The sequence below is a fragment of the Nicotiana tomentosiformis genome, chromosome 2, assembly GCF_000390325.3.
Source record: "Nicotiana tomentosiformis chromosome 2, ASM39032v3, whole genome shotgun sequence".
In the NCBI taxonomy this organism is placed as follows: Eukaryota; Viridiplantae; Streptophyta; class Magnoliopsida; order Solanales; family Solanaceae; genus Nicotiana; species Nicotiana tomentosiformis.
Window position 1 is genome coordinate 68,686,504 of NC_090813.1, and position 23,280 is coordinate 68,709,783.

The window sequence follows — 23,280 nt, forward strand, 5'->3', positions numbered from 1 at the left end:
TGTTGAGCTATTCTTGTGAAGACTATTATTCCTTGTTGTGTTTTTCTTTGTGAGCTCGTTCTACTGTTTCTTTGTGTTATGAAGTTCCTGAGTTGATTTACTTGTCGTATCCTCGTGTTATTGTTGTGTTGCTATTTTATTCAATGTTATTGAGTCGAGATCTATGCGTGGTTGTGATATTGAAACTGTTTTGAGGAAATATTGTGGCATATGAGCACATATTATGAAAGACATTTTGTTGAGTTGTTATGTTTTGGCATACATGTTATTGTTGAGAGGATTGTTTGGATGTTTGCATGAGGTTTTTGCCGTGTTGTTGTTATGTTGTTTGCACGATATTTCTGCCGTGCTGTTGTTATTATTGATACGCATGCGGTGATATAAGGTCTGAGTGTTGAAACATATGCGGTGAGATAAGGTGGGCTTGATACGCGTGGCTAGTAGGGGAACTACTTGAAGCCATGCGATGTGATAAGATGGGCTAAAATGTGGGATACTATTTCAGGAAAAATAATTTTCAAAACTAAATGTAAAGACTCCCGCGGTGATATAAGGAAAGATTATGATTCATTTTATGATTTAAGACTACGAGGCGGTACCTCAGTAGTGACTCTTGTTGACATTTCCCCCTTCTTATGTACTTGTCTTTGATTGTCGTTTCCTTAGCATACTACTAATTATTTTTCTTTGTGTTGCACTATTTGCTTAGTTCTGTGTAGCTAATCTTGTTGTACTACTCATTGTTTCAATTTCATTGTTGTCTTTACTACACTGTACATTTTGTGGTGCTCTTTTCTTATGTGCCATTCATTGTCTCTACACTAACTTATTGACTTGAATTGTGGTAGAACACTTGCACAAGCATACACGTAGATAAATCACCCATATCGATCTAAGAAGATGAATCCTAATGTTTTGACCATTTACATGTACCCCCGTGTACTTGCCTTATGTGTGAAAGTTATCCTGTTGGCACGTGAGTTGCCCGTGCAGTCATTAGTCATTATTATTGTTGGCACGTGAGTGGTCCGTGTGGATATTAGATATTGTCACTCCTAGGGCAGTGATGTTATGAATTATAATGTGGGCATAAGATGCCAAGTGATTAGGGTTCACGAATTGGGACCCGTGATTTGTGATTTTGAGGTTTGGTACCTCGTGGAAATTCTTGGATAACCCTAGTGTGAAAGAGGTTGTTCCTACTGAGTTGTCACTTGTCTTTGTTTATTTGGTTTCACCAAATTTGAATTGTGTTCAGCTCACTCTATAGTGTTATTACATGTTTGTTCCCTGTTGTTAATTGTTACTTTTAGCTTCCTATTACAAGCATTGAATTATTATTGTCATCATGCCTAGCTTTATTGAGACATTGCTCCCTGTTAGTCCTACATTTATACTAGTTCAGGTTGTTTAGTCCAGTGGGTGTCTTGACTGTTCCTCGTGGCTACTCCACCGAGTTTAGTCTTAATACTTACTGGGTACCGCTGTGGTGTACTCATACTATGCATCTACATATTTTTTGTGCAGATCCAGGTGCCTCAAATTTTGTTGATTATTAGCTAGCTGGTCGAGCATTGCTGTGGAGACTCAAGGTAAACATGCTGTCACGTTCGCAGGCCTTGGAGTCACCTTCTGATATTGTAATTATACTGTTTAATTCTATTCCAAACAGTTGTATTTAGGGATTTTCTAGCAAACTCAGTAGAGCTTATGACTTGTACTACCAGTTTTGAGGTATTGTATTTTGAACTTAGGGCCATTGGTTTTATAATTAAAATTTCAGTTTCATACTTTGTAGTTGTTCTGGTTAAATAATGTCTTTAATTCAGTAAGTGTTAGGCTTACCTAGTCTTAGAGACTAGGTACCATCATGACATCCTACGGAGGGAAATTTGAGTCTTGAACTTTTTGGGTATTCTATTCAGACAGCAACATAGATGCACTTGAACTTTTTGGGTATCAACACTTCACCAGTTTTGAGATTGGTGACAGTGCAAGATTTGGACAAGAACTTCACTTCATTTTCCCTTATCACAGATTTGAGACACATGCAACAAGCTATAGTTCAAGCCATTCACATGGTACACATTTTCAATTGCATGGGAGAATGTTTTGCCAATTTTGCCAACACCAAGAATATAGCCCTTCTTGCCATTTTCAAAGAACACACTCCCACCTTGGAAGGCCTAGAGTGAGAGGAAATCATCCATTCTTCCAGTCATATGCTTAGAGCAGCCACTATCCATGTACCATTTTTTGACAGCTATCTCTCACTCCAGCCTGCACACGAAATCACTGATTAGACTTAGGAACCCAAGCCAGCTTGGGTCCCTTATAATGATAGAACGGGTGGATCAAACTTCTTTTCGCCCATGCAGGAAATATATATTTTCCTCTTAGAGGACCAGGTTCCTCAACAGTATACTTCTTTTCAACAAAAACTTTATTTTTCTGTAGAGACTGAATTTTAACTTTACAAGAATCCTTGTAATGATCAATTTGACCATAATGAGTGCACAACCAATTATCAACCACAGTTACATACTTGCTATGGGTATTATAGGAAGTTTTAGCATTTTGGAACCTGATTCCTTACCTGTTTCCACCATTACTCTTGTACATAGATGTTATTACATCAGAGGACCGGGTCCATTTAAGTGCCTTATCAAGATCATTTTTAACCCTTTTCAGATCCTCCTGAAGTTGTATATTCTTTTCAAGCTCAACAGCAAGACTTCTTTTAACTTTCTTAAGCTCACTATCAAGCTCAAGTTGAGCCTTACTAGCCACTTCTTTACCCTTAGGGGTGCCCATCCATTTTTTTGTTTGGTTTTTCATCAAGGTATTTTCTCTAGTTACTTCTTATACTTGTTCCTTTAAGTCTACAGTGGAAACTACCATATCATCTCTCTATTGTTCTATGTCACCAATTTCTTCAATTAAAACATTTTCTCATTAATGAGGCTATGATAGGCATCAATCAACACATTTGCTAAGGACATCAATTTTTTCTTAGAGTAAGTTTTCAAATTTCTTTGAACATCAAGAAAACTTACCTCATCTTCGTTCTTGTCCTCATCATCATCATATTTGGCCATGAGTGCAAAGCTTGACTCATATTCTGAAGATCCATTGTCAACAACAATCACAGATGTATCTCCTTGGTCATCTTCACCTTCAGATTCACTGGAGGAATCTCCTCAGTCAGCCAGAGCTTGTTTTACCATGTTGTCAGCAACATCTCTTCTTTTGAACTTTCTGTCAGAGACCTGGTTCCACTTAGCTGCCTTTTCAGTGTTAATTTTGTAATGATCCTACTTATGAAGAGGACAATATTTAATGAAGTGTCCAAGCTTTCCACACTTATGACAGCAATCATTTCCTTTTAAGTTCCTGCTGGAACTTCCTTTCGTTAGGATCCCACCATTTTTATGAATCATCTTTTGAAATCTTCGAGTGAGATACGTCATGTCAGATTCATCACTACTTGAGTCATTGTGGGTAGCTTTGAGAACCACGTTCTTTTCCTTCTTGGGCTCTCTTCTTTCAAGATCTTTATTTCTCTTCATCTCATAGATTTGAGATATCCAATGAGTTCATCAATGGTCATCTTCTGCAGATCCTTGGCTTCAGTGATAGCATTCACTTTACTTTCCTAGGAACCTGGTAAAACCCTAAGTATTTTTTGGACCAGCTTGTTTCTTAGGATGACTTCTCCAAGGGAGTGAAGCTTATTGATAATGGAGGTGAAACGTGTGTGCATATCTTGAATAGACTCATCCTCCTTTATCTTGAAAAGCTTATACTCAGTAGTAAGCATATCAATTTTGGACTGCTTAACCTGAGTAGTTCCCTCATGGGCATTTAGAAGAGCTTCCAGATCTCCTTAGCAGACTGATAAGTTGAGATGCAGTTGTATTCATCTAGTCCGATGCCACAAACAAGAATCTTCTTTGCCCTAAAATTCTCTCAATAGCCTTTCTATCAGCATCGTTGTACTCTTTTCTTGTTTTTGGGACTGTAACTGTTCCCTTACCAACAGTTTTCATGGGAAAAAAAGGTCCATCACAGATTACATCCCACAACTCTGAGTCCCCAGCCATGATGAAGTCATGCATTCTTGTTTTCCACCAACCATAGTATTGACCGTTGAATCTTGGTGGTTTGTACGTTGATTGTCCTTCCTCGAAATCTAATGGAGCAGCCATGTAGATCCTTTATAGGTTTTAACCTTTTAGAAAGAACCTGCTCGGATACCAATTGATAGAAACCAAGAGTCTACCAAATTGTATAGAGAACCAGGTTCTCTACCAATTCCCATATTAAGCAACATACTGTAAAACCAAACTGTATAGGGAACCATGTTCTCTATCTATTCCCACAGTAAATGGACAGTAAATAAAAAACACTCGAAATTTACGTGGAAAACTCCTTGCTCAAGGGATTAAAAATCATGACCTACCCCAGTAGGATTTCAACTCCACTAAACCGAGCAAACTTCAGATTACAACCTATTGCAATCTAGGAATTAAAATCTCAATCCCCCCCCTCCCCCCATCCCTTATAATAACTCTATTGTAAGCCCTTTGCAATAACTCTATTACAAAGAAACAAACCTTGACTAACTCTAGTAAAAAAAACTAAACCAAACAGTGGTTAAAATCTGTCCTACAAAGACGCTTCTTGAAAGTAGTGTATGATTATAAATGAAGAACAAAATAACAAAAACTCAACAAACTTAAAGACTTAAGATATCTTCAATCTTTGGATCTGGTCCTTGAGGTTGCAGCAACTTTGTTCTTGAGAGAGATGGTGGCTAGCACTTGAGAGAATATGATTTTTGGATTTGTAAGTGTTAGAGAAAATGAAATCCCTTGCCTCATATTGACAATATGTGTGTGTGATGTCATCAAGGATGATGCAATAAAGTGTCCTTTAGTTTGGCCTTAGCAAGATACAACTGTGCTGCTGTACTACTGCCAAAGGTACAGTGCAATAGTGACGAGCGCAAAACACACACTTAAATTATATTCGCTAGTCAAAGATAGTATAGTATAATATCGTGCCTACAAGGATTGGATTTAAATAGTATTCTCGTAGTTTCTAGCTTGATTGCTATCCAGGAGGATCAACAGTTGAGATTTATATGATCAATAATAAAATTTAACTAAGAATCTAAAATCTACAGTTATTGACTAGTGACTATCGAAATAAGGAATAAACAATTAAGGTTACCAGTGGAATAGGATAGGGTTTTGACAAAATAAGTGCAAGATAATTGTTCGGGATCTAACTCTAGATAATTCACTTCCAATGTTCAAGTGAGTCTCTCGAATTCACTCTATTATTAATTCAAACGTTCGCAAAAATGCCTCTCTCGATTAAGTCTTAACCTCACGAGATGAACCAATTTAAGCACTGTGAAGATATGCAAGAATGCGTAGTGGATCGGTCCTTAGGAAAACCTCTTTCGATTTTCCTCCTAACTAGGTTTAATCAATGATTCAACTAGCCTCTTTCGATTACTTAGAAGAATTTATGAACTCAACGAACAATATAATGCAAATATATCACAAGTTATGCCTCTCTCGATTACATTAACTTGTGAATATAGATGCAATAATTAAATCTTCCAAGTCGATTCAAATACATAAAAATAGAGTTATAATCCACAAACAATCATCAATACACCAAATCCATCAAAACCCAAAAGGAACTACTCCATAGACATGGAGAAGTTCTTCACAAATATAACTAAAGTATAGGAAAACATAAATTCAATCCAAACCCGAATCTTGAGTGAGGAAGGAATGGTGAAAGCTTTGTGCTTGTGTTCGTTCCAAGCCTCCTTAGGTCGAAAATGAGTCAAAAGTCGCAAAAATGGTATTTTTCTGTGTATTTAAGCCATCCCCCGATAAACCCCATACGAATTTACCCCTTTTTAGCAGAAATGGGAAATTACTCTAACATTTTTGTGCTAACGCGTCGCCCCATGCGGCGCGCTTGTGGAAACTTCCAGAACGATTTGCAAATTGATTTTTGGGTATAATTTGCACTGTCGTGGTGCCCCATACGGCGCGACTATGCATTTTTCTTATAGTAAGTTCGTTTCTCCAATTTGTGACATCTGGACTTGGTCCCCGACCCCCAAACGCGATCGCGGTTTGATCCCTTCAAAGCTCCAAATAGCTCGAATTTGCTCTGCAACATCTAAATAACTCAAAATCACTCCTACAGGGCATAAAACACACAATAAGTGCAAAACACTACTAATTAAAGCTCAACACAAGTAAACTGCAGTGAATTAGAATGCAATAAGCGACTAAAATACGGGATTATAGCCTACCATCAACACCCCACACTTAAACCATTGCTCGTCCTCGAGCAATCAAATTACACTTCACATAGACACGAGCTTTTTAAAAAACTCCCCTAACTCATCACAACAAGAATAATCGAAATAGATTAAGCACAATACCATAATATCTTCACCTCAAGGTTTGACTCAAAAGCGTCACACGTTTTGTTTTTCAAAACTAACTTACTTACTCTAACACAGAGGTCAATGACATTACCTTTCCTTCGTAAATCAAGTTCCCTCACATAACAATAGAGAGTGGTTCCAAAAATAATAAAGTTTAAGAACAATTAGGAACTCAAGATAGAAAGAATTCACTTACTCTCGGAAGTAATATTCATGTGCCACAAAAAACGTACCATAAGCTTGCCCGTAATGTATTACTCTACTAATTGAGCTCATTCAGTCAAGGATCAAGTAGGACTTTATTTGGTTGTAATGTAGGATGCGGGACGGGTAGGATACATTTGGATATATTGACTACACTTTCCTAAGCACTTTAATACATACAATTGACCGTTCAAAATTCCACACTTTTGTCAAACCATAACTCCACCCTTACATCAATATATGTCAACTCCCAACTTCTTTAAGCACAAAAACATTAAGAATTACCACGAAATTTCAAGTGGCTCTTACTTTTTCAAAACAATGCACATTTCTCCTTAATTCAGTAGCTCCACTCAAAAGCCAAACCAACACCTCACACTTTCAAGTACTCGTGAGAGGTAAGAAAATTCAAATAGATGGTCAATTCAAACAATTAGGTAAGGCTTGTAATGTGGATGCCAAAAGAACAGGATTACAAGTTCAAAGGGGTCAACTAGGATACATAAGAATTAGGTGGTTAACAACATATAACTGGCCCAATAAAGAAATGCCTATATCACTTCCAAGACTGAATAAAACTACTATTTCACTTTGCAAACATACGGGGCAAGTTCTAGACATTAAATGAAATGCACATAATACCTAAAACCTCATATACACATGACACATAACTCACTCAGGATCGGACTCATCAAGACATTCTAGTCAAAACAGTTAAGAAAGTTAAGATCATACAATTTAAGGTACTTATACAAGAGTCAAAAACTGAGCCTAAGCGTCACAACTAAAGTACTTATTATTCTCTAGGCATAATAAAGTTAAGAGATATTGCTTTCATTTAAATCACAGCACAAGATTTCCTACTCCTAAAAAAATAAAACTAACTACACCCGGTTCAAACAAAACCTTTGAAAAAGAACCGCGGCACAAAGAAAAATCAAGGGGGAATTATTATACTACCTAGAGAAAATAATATTTTTTTTCTTCGACTTAAAAAATTTCAATCAAAAGAAACGAAAACACACACAAGAAACGAAAACAAACAGTTATTTACATATTTACATCCCTACCCCCACACTTTAAATTGTGGCATGTCCCTATGACACACATATAAAAAGCAAGAGATAAAGAAAACTTCCCAGAATATCTAGTCGAGGTTTGAGTCGAATTTGGGCTCCATCCCTCGCGCCTAAACTAATGCACACATCCATGCAGACAACTTCATCTCGGCCTTCTTTGGGTATACCTCACACTTATCTTTCTCGCTTACCGCAGCCTTCTCTTTCTCACCCTTCACTTTCCATTCAACACTCGTAGCTGGTTTTCCTTTTGTGCCCCATTTGCTATATCCATCTTGAAAGTCACAGTTTCCTTACCCACAGTAAGCATGAGTTTTCTACCTTGTATATCTAATATAGCTCTACCCGTCGCTAAGAATGATCTTCCTAGGATGAGGGGGAACTCCTAGTTCTCCTCCATCTTTAGCACTATAAAATCTATAGGAAATACAAACTTGTCTACCCGAACTAAGACATCTTCAACTATTCCCTCGAGTATTAGAGTCGTTTGGTCTGCCAGCTACAGAGATATTGGTGCAGACCTTATATCTACAATCTCCTTCTCCATTTCCTATAAATAGATAGAGGCATTAGATTAATTGAGGCACCAGAATCGCATTGAAACTTATCAAAATTAGTAGTGCCTAAAGAGCAAGGTATGGTAAAACTCCCTGGATCTCCACACTTTTGTGGGAGTTTGTTTTGCAATATTGCACTGCAATGCTCTATGAGCTTGACCACTGAGGTCTCCTCTATTTTCCTCTTCTTTGTCAGGATCTCCTTCAAGAACTTGGCATAAGCTGGCATGTGTGAGAGCACTTCTGTGTGGTATGTTTACATGAACCTGTTTCAGCACATCTAGAAATCTCTCAAACTGCTTGTCTAGTTTTCTCTACTTAGCTTTTAGGGAAAGGCAGCGCAGGCATATGCTTGCTCGCCTCGGGCTCTTCCCTTCTCGATTTTCCTTCTTTCTTATTTTCGACACCATTCTTCAGCTGTTCCTTGCTTTCTTTTTCATGTCTCATATCTTTTTGGATTGGGGTGAGATCTTTCAACTCTTGCTCACTTCTCAAAGTTACAACATTTACTGTCTCTTTGGGATTTCTTTCTGTATCAGCCGGGAGTGTTCCTGGGGCTCTCTCAGACATTAGAGCAGCTAAGTGACCAACCTGTTTTTCCACTCTTTGAAAAGATGTACCTAATTCTTTGATAGCTGCATTATGGGCATCAAGCCTCTCATATATCTTGATAATGAAGGTCTTCATAATATCTTCCATGTTGGATTGATTCGACTGTGGAGATTGATACTGCTGCCTCTGCTAATTCTGAAAACTTGGAGCTCCTTGTCCCTGGAATCTGGGATTGTTTTATTGCCATGCATTTGCAGTACCCCCAGGTGAACTCCATGAAAGGTCGGGGTGCCTCTGACCCATTGCGTTAAAATTATAGTTTCCTACAACATTCACTTTCTCAGTTAAGGCTTGACACTTATGAGTAGGGTGTCCTCTTCCACATATATCACAAGCTGCATGGTGTACATTTTGCACGAAGCTACAATTAACTTTCGTATTTCTTGACCCATAGCATCAAGCTGTACTTGCACAGATGTAGTAACATCATCTTGGTGTACACCTGTTGATTTTCTTGTTTCCACACTCTCAGAGGGCCACTAATTAGCATCTTCGGATAATTTATCAGGAATTGTAACTATCTCCTTTGGAGTCTTTTTCATAAAAGGGCCTCCAACTGCATTGCTCAAAGTTCTTCACGAGGCCGGTGTCAATCCATCCCAAAAATGCTGGAGTTGCATCCAGAGTTCAATTCTGCTATGTTGACACCTTCTAACTATCTCATTAAACCTCTCACATGCTTCAAAAACAGTTTTATTCTCTTTCTGGCAGAAGTTCTGGATTTCTCTTCTAAACTTGCTCGTCTTAGCTGAGGAAACATATTTATCACGAAATTTTCTGATCATTTCCTCTCATGTTCTAATTGATCCATTTGACAAGCTTCGAAGCCACTTCTTCGCATCCTCTTTAAGTGAAAAGGTGAATGCCCTTAAGTACACTGCATCTTGTGACACCCCATTGTATTGAAAGGTGTTCATAATCTCCTCGAAGTCCATCAGATGCGTGTTTGGATCTTCGTTCATCTTCCCTCTGAAAACGCAATTGTTTTGAATGCTTTGAAGCAAACCTTGCTTCAATTCGAAATTATTTGTTGCAATTGGAGATGATCTAACACTTGACAATCATTGATTGTAGACAGGTCTGGCATAGTCACCCAATGCTCTACCAGGCCTTGGTACCGCATTCTCAAACTGGTCTTCAATCAATGGTCGATTTAGATTGAATCTTCGACCCCTATTGTCTTCGACAGTTTCCTTAGCTGCCTTTATCTCATTGTCATCGTTATTAGCCATGTGTTTTTGGGTTGAAGGTTGCCCCAAGAACCTTACGGTGAACTCGTTCTCCTTCCTCAGTTGCCGCAAGTGTTTTTTCAATTCCGGTTTATAGGGTATTACTTCTTTAGAAGAAAATCATGTCATACAACACGGACTTAACCTATTGCCTGCACACGGAGGAGAAACCCATGACTAACAAAATAAAAGTAAAAATAAAAATAAATTTCTGAATTAGCACTACAAACTATTTCAAACAATATTTATTGCCAATCCCCGGCAAATGCACCAAAATTTGACGAGCGCAAAACACACACTTAAATTGTGCTCGCTAGTCAAAGATAGTATAGTATAATATCGTATTGACAATGATTGGATTTAAATAGTATTCTCGTAGTTTCTAGCTTGATTGCTATCCAGGAGGATCAACAGTTGAGATTTATATGATCAATAATAAAATTTAACTAAGAATCTAAAATCTACAGTTATTGACTAGTGACTATCAAAACAAGGAATAAGCAATTAAGGTTATCAGTGGAATAGGATAGGGTTTGGACAGAATAAGTGCAAGATAATATTCGGGGTCTAACTCTAGATAATTCACTTCCAATGTTCAAGTAAGTCTCTCGAATTCACTCTATTATTAGTTTAAACCTTCAGCAAAACTCTTCTCTCGATTAAGTCTTAACCTCATGAGATGAACCAATTTAAGCACTGTGAAGATATGCAAGAATGCGTAGTGGATCGATCCTTAAAAAAACCTCTTTCGATTTTTCTCCTAACTAGGTTTAATCAATGATTCAACTAGCTTTTTTTAATTACTTAGAAGAATCTATGAACTCAACCAACAATATAATGCAAAAATATCACAAGTTATGCATCTCTCGATTACATGAACTAGTGAATGTAGATGCAACAATTAAATCTTCCAAAACGATTCAAATACATAAAAATAGAGTTATAATCCACAAACAATTATCAATACACCAAATCCATCAAAACCCAAAAGGAACTACTCCATAGACATGGAGAAGTTCTTCACAAATATAACTAAAGTATAGGAAAACATAAATTTATTCCAAACCCGCATCTTGAGTGAGGAAGGAATAATGAAATCATTGTGCTTGTGTTCTTTCCAAGCCTCCTTAGCCCCCTTAGGTCGAAAATGTGTCAAAAGTCCCGAAAATGGTATTTTTCTGTGTATTTAATCCATCCCCCAATAAACCCCGGAAAATTTACCCTTTTTTTTAGCAGAAATGGGAAATTACTCTAATATTTTTGTGCTACCGCGCTGCATGTCATGCCGCCCCAAGCGGCGCGCTAGTGAAAAATTCCAGAACTATTTGCAAATTGATTTCTGGGCATAATTTGCACTGCTGCGGTGCCCCATGCTGTGCGACTGTGCATTTTTCTTAGAGTAAGTTCGTTTCTCCAATTTTTGACATCCGGACTTGGTCCTCGGCCCCCGAACGTGATCACGGTTTGATCCCTTGGGCTTCTACTCAGACTTCAAATCTCCAAATAGCTCGAATTTTCTCCGCAACATCTAAATAACTCGAAATCACTCCTACACGGCATAAAACACACAATAAGTGCAAAACACTACTAATTAAAGCTCAACACAAGTGTAGTGAATTAGAGTGCAATAAGCGACTAAAATACGGGATTATAGCCTATCATCAAGCAGCTTGCCAGACGGTACAGTGCAGCAGCTTTTACAGCTGTATAATTGATTGCACGACGACTAGGGCACTGATTCCTATTTGTTCCCTCTGTTGTTCCCTTATTTGATTTCATTGAGAATTGAACCAGACATTTGACTAGTTACTCTGAACGCAAAGAAATTAATTGTATTAGTGTTCCTTATCTGGTTCTCTTATGAAGTTTGTCAAATCATCAAAATAAAAGATGCATAACTTATCACACCTCTTTTCCCCTCTCAGAATTTTCTCTAGTTTTTTTAAATCAATTATGCCGTATGGTGGCATGGCCCTATCATTCAACCAACGAAGAGTACAAAAATATGCAGCGACCTATGTTGTTACCTCGCACAACAGAAGGCAATGGCTACCCTTATTTACTAACTATTTATTGCCCTTATGCATTAGTTACAAAAACAAAAATGCCATGTGCAGTTTGGCATATACACCATTTGCTGAATTTTCTCTAGTAGTTTGAAAATTATTTTCTAGAACTGAGTGCCTGGAGCCAACTTACTTTCCCTTAATAAGTTGAAAATCTGGCTAACAGTTTTTCGAAGTAAGAGTTCCAATTTCCAAATAAAGCTTTTTGTTTAAGAATATTATTATCCAATCTAAACTAAATTATATGAGATTTTTGTTGGAAAATGGCAATCCAAATACAAACTATTTTCAGAAAACTTAGTCATTTTCTTTATTAATAACTTTTGGAAAAATTAAGTTTGCTAGTTATCAATAATTGGCTACAACTAAGATTTTATGAAAAGAAATAAGTAGTATCTGATTTATATCACTTTATTGCTCTTGCTTTTCAGGTTGAATGCCTTAGTTTGACTTTAGGGGTCGTTTATTTGGTATTTTAAGAGATACAGTCTTCACATAAAAATCAGCATTAGTTTATACAATCGGCCACATTAGAGGATGTTTTTTTCTTCTTTCTCTTCATGTTGTGGGATGAGATAACAGATTCAAAACTGTGAAATTAATGTTGGATATTCAACATCTTTTTAGGCTTCATGCTAAATCACACTAAAGTAATTTTTTTGTTTTTTAACTTTTTTGAAGAATCATACCAAAACAACAATTAAAAGATTAAAAGAAATTACAAAGGCAGTAAAAATAATCCAGACTTAGTACCAACTAAACATTATTCCATTTAAAAATTTCCATAAACATTTCTCACTTCTTTATTTTGCTTTTCAAGATAAAGTTGGATAGATGTTTCCCTCTACTGTTCCTCTGTTCCTCCCATGCTGAAGATCTCTTTTTTTACCCCAAGCATTGATACAAAGATGGAGCTTCTTGCTAGCTACCAGAAATTCAAGAGCTTGAAATGGAGTCAATATGTTCATCACCAGCTCCTTGAAAGTCTCCATCCTTAGCTTATCAGCTTCTTCTACAACGTTCATTAAACACTTAGCATGTTTATCTAGGGCCTCCTCTGCTTCACCACATATTTCAGCGAAATTTCCCACTTCATTGGCGATAATGGCGATTGGGTGATCAGCTATCTCCTCCTGCAAGCTGGCGAGCTTATTTGACAACCGGTTTTCTTGGCTTATCGTCTTCATTTGTAACTCGTCGACTGATTTCAGTTGTATGGTCGAGAGCTCACTGAGGTCGCCATATCTCTTACCTTGGAGATAGTTAGATAGATGAGATTCGAGTTCTCTGCCACTAAGCGCGTAAACAAGCCGAATGAAACTGGACGGATGGCACCCAGAGATCCAGAGCATGGAGCTTTCTAAAGTGGTACACCAAGTGGGAGAAAGGTAGGCACTGACATCGTTACGTGCAAAATGTCTGCGGTTGTCAATGTAGTCTTGGAAGTGTTTGATGGATTTTGAAATGAGTTGTTTTAGGTGGCAGTCGCTGTTAGCGCTAGTGCGAGAGGTGCTGGAGGAGGAGGAGGAGGAATGGTTGAGGGCATGGAGGAGCTCCAAGAGGTCTTGCTCTTGGAGCTTCATCCATTCTTTAAAACAGAGGTGTTGAGCTTCTTGATCACTTACATTGAGGGAAGTCATCTTACTTTTTGCATGTCAATGAACACTGGGTATTTGTAAAGTTTAATGAAATTTGGAACTATTCACATCCAATCCTGTTATCCTAACAAGGACCGCGTTTTGTTCTTCTTTGTCTTTTTCTTTTTTCCGATTTTGAAACTTTATATTTTTGTTCAAATTGAAATGTTAACAAACGGAGTTATTCCTGCAAAAATTGCATGAATGTGTATAGAAGTTTAAACTGTTAGAAATGTGATGTGTTTTTTTTAAAGGTTTGCAACAAGCTTTTACGTATGGGTCTTTTTTATTTTTTGGCACGCAAAAATAATTTTGTAAATTGGTGGTCGTAAAGTTTGAACTTAGGACTTCTACCTATTCATTCTTCCGTTAAGAGTCATTAAATGAGATCTTGGCCCTTAAATATGAGGGAGGATGTGGTGTTACGAGTGGAGATATACTTTTTATCTTTTATATTTACCTTTCTAATCCTAACGTGGAAATGTCCAAAGGTATTAATTACTGCCCTTCATTTTTAAGAAAAATCCTATTGTCTTTAGCAGAACTCGAATTTCACACCAAAATGGCGGCACTTGGGAGATATTACTCTCGCTCTCGGCCCGATGGCTTGTAATTTGTAAACATATGTAGCATAAAGTTGAACATTTCTTGGTTTTTACTGAGAACGAATAAACAATATTGCACAGCCCCCGCTGATCACCTGATTCTGATGTTATAGATATTTTGATTAATGCTGCCATTTCAGAATTGACCAAGGTTAAGCAGTTCAACCATTTCTAACTTCTGGTAATACACATCCAATACAAATTACTACTCGTCGCGTTTTAAGTGATATACTTTTTTTTTAGTTAATGCAAAAAAGAATAACTTAATTTTCTTTTTGCAAACTATCTAATCTTAACTCTTTATTTTACCATATGACTTATTAATATACCTGATCTAAATATTCATACCTTTATAAGCAGAGAGAAAATGAAAAGAAATGTGGAGATCACAACTCATTTAAGAAGATAATTTTGGTATTTCATATACATGTCAAAAAAAAAAAATTTAATTTGCACAATTCTGTCTTGGTTTGAAAAATATGTCATCTTGAGTCATAAATGTCTGTTAGGATCGGGAACCTGGGTAGTGCAAAATTTAGTCAAACAACGGTATAATGATAATAACAAAGACAATGGAAGTTGATAATAATAGCAATTAAAGAATATAAAAAAGACACAAATTTAACGTAGTTCGGTCAAGGTGACCTACGTCCACAAGCGGAGAGGAGCAATTTCACTATACCAACAAGAGTACAAAAGAGAGTATAAAATTAGAGTAAGTACTCTAATTAATCCCAGATACCCCAAGAGAATAACCTCACAAGATCACTCCAAAGAAAGGGTTCACACAAGTGTTTCCCAACGCTCACTCTCTTACAAAATACTCTATAATGAAATAAAGGCGGAGAAAGAAAGACAAGAGTCAAAAGCTCTTGAATTGGTGTGTTTTCAAATGAGGAGAAACTCTTCTATTTATAGCAAAAAATCTTTGGCCTAATAATTGATATTATGTCATGGCAAATGTCATGATCCACAAATTTGTTATAACGGATATTATGTCATGGCAAATGTCATGAACCACAAATTTGTTATAATGGATATTATGTCATGGCAAATATCATGAAAATTTGGCCATATTACAAATCTCCACCATTGCCTAATTTCGGCTTATATATAGTAAATTTGCTCCACCTTCTCCGTAAAAACCCCAATGGGCAAAATCATTCTTCATAAATGCCAATCAAGTTCAGGCAAAACTAGTTGATCTTCTAAACAGAGACTTTTCTTTCAGCAATAGTTTCTCGGATGAAATGATACTTTATATCAATGTGCTTCGTCCTCTCATGATACATTTGATCTTTAGTCAAGTGAATGACACTTTGACTATCACAGAAAATGGTAATACCACTTTGGTGTAAACTGAGTTCCGCAACTAGACCCTTCAACCATAAAACTTCTTTCATCGCCTCGGTCACTGCCACGGTAGTAGATAAAGCTACTACATGTTGTAATGTAGCTTTCCAACTAATAGCGCAACCACCGATGCAAAATACATAACCTGTTAGTGATCTTCTTTTGGCAGGATCACCTGCATAATCTGAGTCTACAAAACCAACCAAAGTGTTAGTATTTCTCCCAAACTCCAAACATGTATTTGAAGTACCTCGCAAGTATCTGAGAATCTATTTAACAGCATGCCAATGTACTTTACCAAGGCAAGCCATATTCCGGCTTGCCATACTCACTGCTTGTGAAATATCTGGACGTGTACAAACCATTGCATACATAATACTGTTGACTGCACTGGAATAAGGAACCTGTGCCATGTACCTCTCTTCTTCCTCTGACTGCGGGGACTGAACATCTGATAACTTAAAATGAGCAGCAAGAGGGGTACTAACTGGTTTAGCATCTTTCATGCCAAACCTCTCCAAGACTTTCTCCAAGTACTTCTTCTGGGTCAGAAATAGCCTGTTGGCTTTTCGATCTCTTTTGATCTCTATGCCAAGGATTTTCTTAGCTGCTCCCAAATCTTTCATCTCGAATTCACTTTTCAGCTGACTTTTCAAATTGTGAATTTCTGTTAAATCCTTAGCAGCAATGAGCATGTCATCAATATATAATAATAGGTACACAAATGAACCATCATTTAACTTCCGGAAGTAAACACAACTATCATACATGCTCCTCGAATAACCATGACCCAACATAAAGGAATCAAACCTTTTATACCATTGTCTTGGAGACTGCTTTAATACGTACAAGGATTTCTTCAACAAGCAAACATGATCTTTTTTTCCTTCAATTTCAAATCCTTCGGGTTGATGCGTGTATATTTGTTCCTCAAGTTCGCCATGTAAGAAAGTTGTCTTAACATCAAGTTGTTCTAATTCCAAATCATATATGGCAACGAAGGCAAGCAAGACACGAATAGAGCTATGTTTAACAACAGGTGAGAAAATATTATTAAAATCAACTCCTTGTACCTGATTATAGCCCTTTGCAACTAATCGTGCCTTATACCTCGCATCTTCAACCTCTGGAATGCCATCCTTTTTCTTGAAGACCCATTTGCAACCAATAATTCTTTTTCCTGATGGCGGCTTCACAAGAGACCAAGTACCATTCTTGTGGAGAGACTCAATTTCTTCATTCATTGCAATCAGCCACTTGGCTGAATCAGCACCAGAAATTGCTTCTGAATATTTTGATGGTTCTCCAATTTCTTCAGTTTCTTGTGCAACTGAAAAAGCAAATGCAACATAATCTCCAAACCTTAATAGTTGTTTACCTTCTCTTCTTGGTCTATGTTTGGCTATAGAATACTCCTCTTCTTCTGGTTCAACTTCAGGAGTCTCAACTTCAGGAATTTCAGCTTCTGTCTCAACTTCAGAAGTTTCAACTGTATTTTGCTCCAAAGTTGATGAGCTTGGCTCAGAAGGAATGCTAACCTCAATCTCCACTTGGTTCTGTGTACACTTTCCTTTATCTATATCACAAGAACTAGAAGACTCTTTTCTAGAATATAACATAGAGGATTCATCAAAGGTTACATCTCTACTAATTATAAATTTTGGTACCATGGGATCAGGATACCATAGTCGGTATCCTTTCACCCCAGATGCATACCCAAGGAAAATGCACTTTTAGCCCTTGGCTCTAATTTTCCATCATTTACATGCATGTATGCAGGGCAACCCAATATCTTTAAATCAGAATAATTAGCAGGAATACCTGACCACACTTCCTCTAGAGTCTTAAAGTTCAAAGGTGCAGAAGGAGCTCGGTTGACAATATAACAAGCTGTAGAGATAACTTCTGCCCAAAAGGCGTTTGTCAACCCAGCATTTGAAATCATGCAACGAGCCCTTTCCAAAAGAGTTCTATTCATCCTTTCTGCCACACCATTTTGCTGAGGTGTCATTCTCACAGTACGATGTCGAGCAATTCCTTCATTCTTGCAAAATTCGTTGAATTCATCATTACAAAATTCCAAGCCATTATCTGTTCTAAGCCGCTTAACATGTTTTCCTGTTTGTTTCTCAATCAAATTTTCCATTGTTTGAAATTTAAGAAAATATCACTTTTATTTTTCAGAAAATAAACCCAAACTTTCCTTGAATAATCATCAATGAAAGTTAACATATACCTGGTATCACCTTTTGATGGGGTACGTGAAGGACTCCAAAGATCTGAATGAATGTAATCCAAAGTACCTTTTGTTCTATGAATCGCTGGAGATTTGAAGCTAACTCTTTTCTGTTTTCCGAACACACAATGTTCACAGAACTTCATATTTCCGGTACTTTGGCCACATAAGAGACCTCTTTTGCTGAGGATGGAAAGACCTTTTTCACTCATATGCCCCAATCGCATATGCCACAATTTGGTGATGTTAGAATCTGATTTATCTGATATTGAAACTGCAGCAGCACCTGTAACAGTAGATCCCAAAAGAGTTTACAACGTACCAGATCTGCGTGCTTTCATGATCACAAGAGCACCATGAGAAATTTTCAGAACTCCACCTTCACCTGTGTACTTGCACCCAAGAGATTCTAGAGTGCCCAAAGAGATGAGATTTTTCTTCAAGTCAGGAATATGTCTAACATCGGTGAGAGTTCTTACCACACCATCGTGCATTTTGATTCGGACTGTACCTTTTTCAATAACTTTGCAGGCAATATTGTTGCCCATCAAGATAACTCTACCTCCAATAGATTCACATGTGGTAAATAAATCCCGACTGGGACACATATGATAAGAACAACCCGAATCTAAAATTCACTCATTGTTAGATTTGAAACTATTATTAGTTGCTAAAAAAATAGTTCCCTCAGTCTCATCAGCAGCTACACTTGCTTCGGCAGTGTCAGTATTTTTGTGCTCATTTTTCTTTTCTGTATGCTTTTCTTTATTTTTTAATTTAAAGCATTCAGAAATAATGTGACCTTTCTTATGACAATATTTGCACATGATATTTCTGTATCTGGATTTTGACCTTGATTTAGGTTTCTCACTACTTGAATCTTTCTTATTGGATCTACCTCTTATGAATAAGCCTTCCCCTTGGTTCCCACTAGTTTTCCCAGTAATATCTCTATCTATTTGTTCTTTTGATTTCAAAATAGATTTGATATCTTTATAAGAGATATTATCCTTTCCATAAAGCCTAATATCTCTTATATGTTTAAATGACTGGGGTAAGGAAACAAGCAATAACACAGCTTGATCCTCATCTTTGATTTCAGCATCTATGTTACTTAAATCCATAAGAAGAGAATCAAAAGTATCAAGATGAGTAAGTATAGAGGTACCTTCAGCCATACGAAAAGTGTAGAATTTTTGCTTTAAGTAAATCCTGTTTTCTACTGTTCTTTTCATATATAAGGTTTTAAGCTTTTTCCATATGCCTTTGGCTGAGCTTTCTGCTGCAACTTCACGCAAAACCTCATTTGAAAAATTTAAAATAATACCTGCTTTTGCCTTTTTGTCGATGACGGCAAACTCCTCGTCCGTCATTTTATCCGGTATCTTCTCATTTCCTTGCAGTGCCAAATCTAAGCCATCCTGAATTAGGATAGCTTCCATCTTTAATTGCACAATTCTGTCTTGGTTTGAAAAATATGTCATCTTGATAGTCATAAATGTCTGTTAGGATCGGGAACCCGGGTAGTGCGAAATTTAGCCAAACAACGGTATAATGACAATAACAAAGACAATGGAAGTTGATAATAACGGCAATTAAAGAATATAAAGAAGACACAAATTTAATGTGGTTCGGTCAAGTTGACCTACGTCCACAAGCGGAGAGGAGCAATTTCACTATACCAACAAGAGTACAAAATTAGAATAAATACTCTAATTAATCCCAAATACCCCAAGAGAATAACCTCACAAGATCACTCCAAAGAAAGGGTTCACACAAGTGTTTCCCAACACTCACTCTCTTACAAAATACTCTATAATGAAATAAGGAGGAGAAAGAAAGACAAGAGTGAAAAACTCTTGAATTGGTGTGTTTTCAAATGAGGAGAAACTCCTCTATTTATAGCAAGAAATCCTTGGCCTAATAATGGATATTATGTCATGGCAAATGTCATGATCCACAAATTTGTTATAATGGATATTATGTCATAGCAAATGTCATGAACCACAAGTTTGTTATAATGGATATTATGTCATGACAAATGTCATAAACCACAAATTTGTTATAATGAATATTATGTCATGTCAAATATCATGAAAATTTGGCCATATTACAATATCCATAGATCGTGAAAAGAAACCTTTTCATAAATAAATCTATAACATTGCAGAAATATTGAACGGCACGAAACGCTTACTAACAAAAGAAAGAAAGAACAAACCCAAATGCATCCCAAATAATCACATGACGCTCTGCAGGATTAGAATATCAATTTGGTCTCTTTCATTGTTCCTGTTTTCTAACCAAACTTAGGAGAGTATATATTTATCTTTCCCACTGAGGAGAAATGGGTCAAAACATGATTTCCGAGCAAGTTGCAACTGCTAGCTAGCATGCAGGTGTTGTTTTCTTGTTTATCAGCACATTCTGTGAGGACTCACTTATTATTAATTACTCCCTTTTTGTCCAAGAGGTCAATATTGGCAAAAAGACAGGTTATGATCTGTTGCTCCAGTGATGGTATTTTCTTTTTAATTCGTTCTTAAGAAGAATGACATCTTTAAACCTAATACCTTTAAATTTCGTATTTATATTTAGATGATCTATAATTTACAGATTCGTATGACTTCTTTTAGACCATAAATTTTAACAAAAAAAATTCATAAAATTCACACTCAGTCAAACTCCATTCAAACTCCATTACATAAGTTAGGGACGGAGAAGTATATCATTTACTAGTTCCATTTTAGCTCTGAAATGGAACTATTTTAGATATGACATTTTATGTTATTTCTGATGCAGTGAAATCATGGACAGGTTGGCACTCTGCAGAGGATTCAATTTTCGGAGCTTGGAGATTCACTCTTTTGTCTGTGTCAGACAACTTGTTCTTTACCTTTTCTTTCACTTGGAATATTCTCTCTTATCTTATTCCCAGCTTCATAATGCATTGAATAAGAAAGTCACGTGATAGATCACGCCCCCCCCCCCCCCCCCCTTTTTTTTTGAGTTTCCTTTTTCTTTTTCTTTTTCTTTGTATATATTTTGAGAGCTTCTTTTCTATTTTTCGGTCACTAATTGCATGAGTAGTTAAACGAGTGTAATTGTAATATTCATATCAGACTGTCTTTTATTGAAGTGCTTTGGGTGAATAAGATTACTAACTGAGCAGTGAAAAGCAAGGTTGCGAGTAGTAGTAACTAATAACCCTGCACGTACTAGCTCTTATGCTACCAAGTACCATTGTACTCTGCCAAGGGCACTACCAACTCCCTGTAATACTAGTATTTTTTAGTTGACATTAGTAATCTTTTGGACTAAGAAAATAAAGAGGTTGGACACATGTTGTGCCAATGACACCCTCGATATGTGCAAAAAAATAATAAAGTGTTGGCAACCTAACAAGTCTAGATAAAACAAATATCGCGGTTTAATTTAAGCACAACTTCACGTAAATATCCCAGCGTGGAAAAAGAATTATACTAGCTCCTAATTAGGATACCACTTGCTTTTTTGTCCCTTTACAAGATTTGTTTTCCTTTTTTCCTTTTTGTCATTTTCAGCTGATTGAGCCTTATATATAGTGGCATACCTACATATCCATGCGCAAAAAAAGAAAAGCATTGTTCAACGTACTCTTGAGAAAAGAAATGTCAAGTTCAAACAACAGTGATCGAAAGGAGGAGGAATGCCTACACGAATCTTGGTTGAATCTTCAACATGAAGAACTAATAGAACTTGAACAAGCTGCAGCTCAGGTTAAAAACGGCGTCAAAGATGAACATAAACTCAAACAACTCATTGAAAAGATAATAAACAACTTCCAAGACTACTGTAACAATCGTAGCCGCCTAGCTCAAAAGGACGCATCACCATTCTTTGTACTAACTTTCGACGCGAAATAAAAATTTACATATAAAAAATTATTAAAATTATAAAAATAGTAAAGATGAACCCATAACTTTAAAAATATAATGAGTTCAATACTAAAGATTTTAAAAGTTGAACCCATAGGGTTTAAATCCTGAATCCGCATCTGCATGCACTCCATTGGAGAACTCAGTCCTATGATCGGTGGCTGCATACCATCTTCTTTTATACGTCTTATTTACGCTCTCAGCGGTATGGAAATTGAGTCTTATCTCACTGAGTTCCTTCAGGGGATCAAAACTGGCGAATTTCACGGGTTAACGACGGCACAAATGACCGTAATCGACAAGCTGCAGACAAAGACGATTCAAGAAGAGAGGAAGCTTTGTTCAAAATTGGCTAGCTTGCAAGAAGACATAGTCGACCAGCCATTAGCCAGCAAGATGATGAAAGATCATGAGAATGCAGATGAAGATTTTGATAAGCATAGCCACAATATGGCAACAGTAATGGAAGAAGCTGATAAGTTGAGGATGAAGACACTGAAGCAAATTGTGAGCATACTTACACCGGCTCAGGCGGTGGAATACTTAGCAGCAGCCAAGAAGATTAGGCTTTCTTTGAAACAATGGGGAAAGAAGAGGGATCACGAGCATAACAACTAATAACTTGGTCTATTAGGTTTTTTCTTTTGCCAACTGATGGGGAAAAAAAAGCATGTTTGGGTGTATGGTTGGATAATTCTAGTTTGATGAATTTGTTTTCTAGGAGTTCTAGTTTTTGAACCAAAAAAAAGGTTTGATGCTTTAATTTGTTTTGTCATGTATAGCAGCCTGCTCTTTGTTTTTTCATGTGTGTTATAAGTCGTGTATTTTAATTAGTTGTGAGGCTATAAAGACTACTACTTTTGTTCATTAAAAATGTCGTGTGAGCTGCTTTGACGTCGTATTTATCAAAGTGTAAGATCAACTGACCATTCACTTTTGGAATGTAATGTATTAAGTAAAAGATAGCATATAGATTTTCTTAACACACGGCGAAAGATAATAATAATTTTAGACAGATTATTTCGTGTTTAAAATTTATTTACATGTCAAAGATTGGATCTAAGACGTACCTGGTGAAGAGAGTCTCGTTTCAAAAATTCTTCGATAGTACAAAGATTTTATGCATATCCACATCGAGTCCGATCTTTTTTATCAACTTTTTGATTAATGAAACTCACGAACAAATTGAATGAAAATATTGTGTTAAAATTTTTCTAAAAAACTTCTAACTTAAAATAAAAAGAACAAGAATTCTTGTCAAGAATATTTCTTGGTTTTGGGGCATCTTAGAATAACTCACT

At 36.7% G+C, this 23,280-nt stretch overlaps 2 protein-coding genes across 2 annotated transcripts; one reads left to right on the forward strand and one right to left on the reverse strand.

Annotated features, from left to right (window-relative positions):
- Positions 1-13,046: 13,046 nt before the first annotated feature.
- Positions 13,047-13,871, reverse strand: LOC104111591 (protein DOG1-like 1). The gene has a single exon (XM_009621324.2). The coding sequence runs from the start codon at positions 13,869-13,871 to the stop codon at positions 13,047-13,049; it is 825 nt and encodes a 274-aa protein (XP_009619619.2).
- A 7,841-nt stretch (positions 13,872-21,712) lies between these two features.
- Positions 21,713-22,787, forward strand: LOC104107822 (protein DOG1-like 3). The gene is given in 3 exon segments (XM_070193487.1): positions 21,713-21,943; positions 22,077-22,128; positions 22,131-22,787. Coding segments are annotated over 3 exon segments (750 nt in total). The 3' UTR covers positions 22,598-22,787.
- The last annotated feature ends 493 nt before the right edge of the window (positions 22,788-23,280 follow it).

Coding starts and splice junctions, on each gene's coding strand:
- LOC104111591 (XM_009621324.2), bottom strand. CDS start 13,871: ATGACTTCCCTCAATGTAAGTGATCAAGAAGCTCAACACCTCTGTTTT.